This window comes from Fukomys damarensis, unplaced genomic scaffold (genome assembly GCF_012274545.1).
Source record: "Fukomys damarensis isolate Sample0158 unplaced genomic scaffold, DMR_v1.0_HiC HiC_scaffold_36, whole genome shotgun sequence".
Classification (NCBI taxonomy): domain Eukaryota; kingdom Metazoa; phylum Chordata; class Mammalia; order Rodentia; family Bathyergidae; genus Fukomys; species Fukomys damarensis.
The window spans coordinates 46,749,965-46,753,051 of NW_022900948.1; the positions used below are offsets into that span (position 1 = coordinate 46,749,965).

At 54.2% G+C, this 3,087-nt stretch overlaps 1 protein-coding gene across 1 annotated transcript; it reads left to right on the plus strand.

Moving 5' to 3' along the window:
* The first annotated feature begins 243 nt into the window (after positions 1 to 243).
* LOC104864502 (odorant-binding protein 2a-like) lies at positions 244 to 2,771 on the plus strand. The gene is given in 6 exon segments (XM_010627468.1): positions 244 to 342; positions 776 to 993; positions 1,213 to 1,277; positions 1,728 to 1,838; positions 2,447 to 2,548; positions 2,728 to 2,771. Coding segments are annotated over 6 exon segments (639 nt in total).
* The last annotated feature ends 316 nt before the right edge of the window (positions 2,772 to 3,087 follow it).

The following is a 3,087-nucleotide window of genomic DNA, read 5'->3' on the forward strand; positions in this document are numbered from 1 at the left end:
TGCGGTGTGGACATTGGGAGGCATTATTTCTAGGTGGCAATCAAATATTCATCATGTCCCAAAAATAATATTTCATCTCCATGATGGATCTGGATTTGGCCATGAGAGATGTATGGGAGGGTTGTGGTCAGTGCCAAGTGTATACAGACCCTGGCCTTCGGGGACATAAAGAGTATCCTGTGAGAAGCCAGCACAGCCTCGTCCAGATACCCAGGGGACCTGCTGTGAGCACAGAGCCTGGAGATGAAGACCTCACTGCTGGCCATCTTGTTGCTTGGTCTCGTGGCTACGCTACAGGCTCAGGATCCCTTGTCCTTCCAGCCAGAGCAGGGAAATGTGAGGGTCAGTGGGGCAGTGGGCAGGGGTAGAAGAAAGGCCATGAGCACTGGCTGTAGATGACAGTGGAAGCTCTTTCAGGAAGTGTCATTTAAGGCTGGGTGTGGACCCTGTGCTCTCGGCCTGGAGTGGTCAGTTTGGGGGAGTTCTTCGATGTTGCCAGGAGACATGGCCCCCCCCGGGAGCGGTCCTGGGATGGGGAGCAGGCTTGGGCCAGGAGTCCTGTGGAGGTGACACTCTGATCCTCGCAGTAAGGATTCCAGCCCTCTGGTGTAAGGACTCACCCAGGCCTGGGGCCTCATCCTTGAGCAGAGTGGATCCTTGGGAGTGTGGAGGCCCTGAGTGCTCAGGTCTGATCTACTGAGCAGTGGGTGGGAACAAGCAGGAGCCCAGCCCTTCCCCGGGAGCTGCAGCCTGGGTGCTGAGAGTGTCTGTTTAGGCTGCAGGCCCTTGTGCCAGGGTTGTGGGAGAAAAGCTGGCCTGGGTCACGCCGGGCTCATGGCTCAGCCCGTTCCAGTTCACAGGGACCTGGTATTTGAAGGCTGCAGTGGCCAAGAAGACCCCACCAGAGAGGAAGAAGCCCTAGAGAATGTTTCCCATGACAGTGACAGCCCTGGAAGGTGGGAACTGGGAGGCCAAGATCACCTTCAAGTGAGTGTTACCCGATGTGGTTCCCAGCTATTGGTTTGCTTTTCATCTAACATTTGAATGCTGGTGACAAAAATCCCCCGGGAGCATCTTATTGCTCAGGCGGGGTTGAAGTGGGATATTTGGGGTTACTTGGTCAGTAACTATGCTCGGGTGAGCTGAGCTGGGCTCGGGGGAGTCCTGAGAGCAGCTGCCTGTGCACCTCCTTTTTCTTTTTTCAGGAAGAAGGGGTCAGTGCCATGAAAAGAAAATTATGATGCAGAAAACCGAGGAGCCTGGCAAATATAGTGCATGTGAGTCCTGCCCGCTGTGCCCTGAGCCTGGCCTGCGTCATGTTAACTCCCAGCATGGAAGGGCCCGCGCCCTGTCCCCCTGTCCTGCTCTCTCCCTTTCTGAAGGTTTTGGGCCTCTGACATCAGATACTAGGTCTTGTCCATAGCAAGGACCAGCCAGGCCCCACCTCCTTCTGAGTAGTCCTAGCTATTGATCTATGAGGAGACCAAGCGTTATAGATCTTGGAAAAAGGACGAGACAGCTTCTTGGGGCTGGGGCAGAGCTCTCACCTCAAAATCCCTGGCATATTAGAAGGGGCTTCTGCCCAGTGATGGAGACCTAAAGGCCTGGGCTCGGGCTGGTTGGGTCTTTTGGGCGAGGGCTGAAATGTTCCAGATTGTTCCTCAGTGCAGTGCCTCAAACATCTTACCCAGGAATGAAGATACTAAAGAGCTATTTTCTGTACACAGTTCAGGGCAAGAAGCTCATCTATGTAGAGAAGATGTCTGTGGAGGACCACTACATCTTCTATTGTGAAGACCAGCGCTTTGGGAAAACTTCTGCCATGGGAAAGCTCATGGGTGAGGTCCTTGGCCACCATCTTCTGACCTACAGGCTCTACTTTTAGGAAGCTGGTGGAATCAGCAGCAGCCAGCATCTTGGAACCAGGGGACTGAAAACCCACCTGTGTGGGAGACTCGGGGTGCTGGTCACAGGATGCTGCCCAGACAGGATTCAGGCCTTTATTGGGGACAGGGTTTGGCTGGGTGGGGACTGTCAGGAACAGGGTCAGACTTGCTACTCATAGACCTGATTGATCAGGAGCAGGTTTCCGCCCCTGAACCTGGCAAGTGCAACTTCCTGGGGACTCTGTCGTATTCCTGCGCCAGCTTGAAGGGGGAGTGTCAGGGACACTTTGGGGAGCACAGCCCAGTGCCTCTGGGACACGAAACACTTCCAGGTCAGAGATATGACCCAGCAGGCCTGCCTGGGGGCCACCCAGGTCCTCAGGGTCCCTCAGTACCTCAGGGTATTCCTGCCCTGTAGCTCCTTGTCTAGTTTTAGTTTTCCCTTTTTCTCTTGCCCTGGCCAGTGTGGGGGTGAAGCCCCGGCTGTGTCCTCGGGCTATCAGCTCTCCACAGAGCCATGTAGCCATCTCCCCTCTGCTCACCTGGCCCCTCTCCCACAGGGAGGACCCCTGAGGAAAACCCAGAGGCTCTGGAAGAATTTAAGAAATTCATGAAGCGCAAGGGACTCCCGCAAGACAACATCATCATCCCAGAGCAGAAGGGTGAGGAGATGGCTCTGCCTGTGGCTTCCTCAATGTCACCAGTGTCCTCAGTGCCCCTTCTTTGTCTCCCATGTCCCTTCTGTATCTTCCAAGTCTCCCCGTGTCCCTTGTATTCTCCCATCTCTCTGTTTCCCTCAAGTTTCTTTGTGTCCCTCCATTTCCCCTCTGTCTTCTCACAGGGACACCAGAACCCCGCTTTGGGTCTTGGTCAGGAGATGGGTGAGCTCTGGGCATGATGGGTTCTGGCCCTTGTTTGGGACACCTTCTCACAGTTGGGTTTTCCTTGGTTTCTACAGAAAGCTGTGTCCCTGAGATTAGCTAAGGTAAGTGCCACCCTGGTAAGAAAAGTCCAGAGTCCTGGGTTCTGGAGTTTTGGGTCCAAATGCTCTTGCCTTTGCCCATCTGCTCTTGGACCAGAAACGGTCACCTCAGGAATTGGCCTTGGGTATAATTTTCAGGACGTTTATTAAGACTCTTCCTTTACAAAAGTCATCTCGGCACCATCTTCCTCCCATCTTCTTGTCTCCACTCAGCCCCCT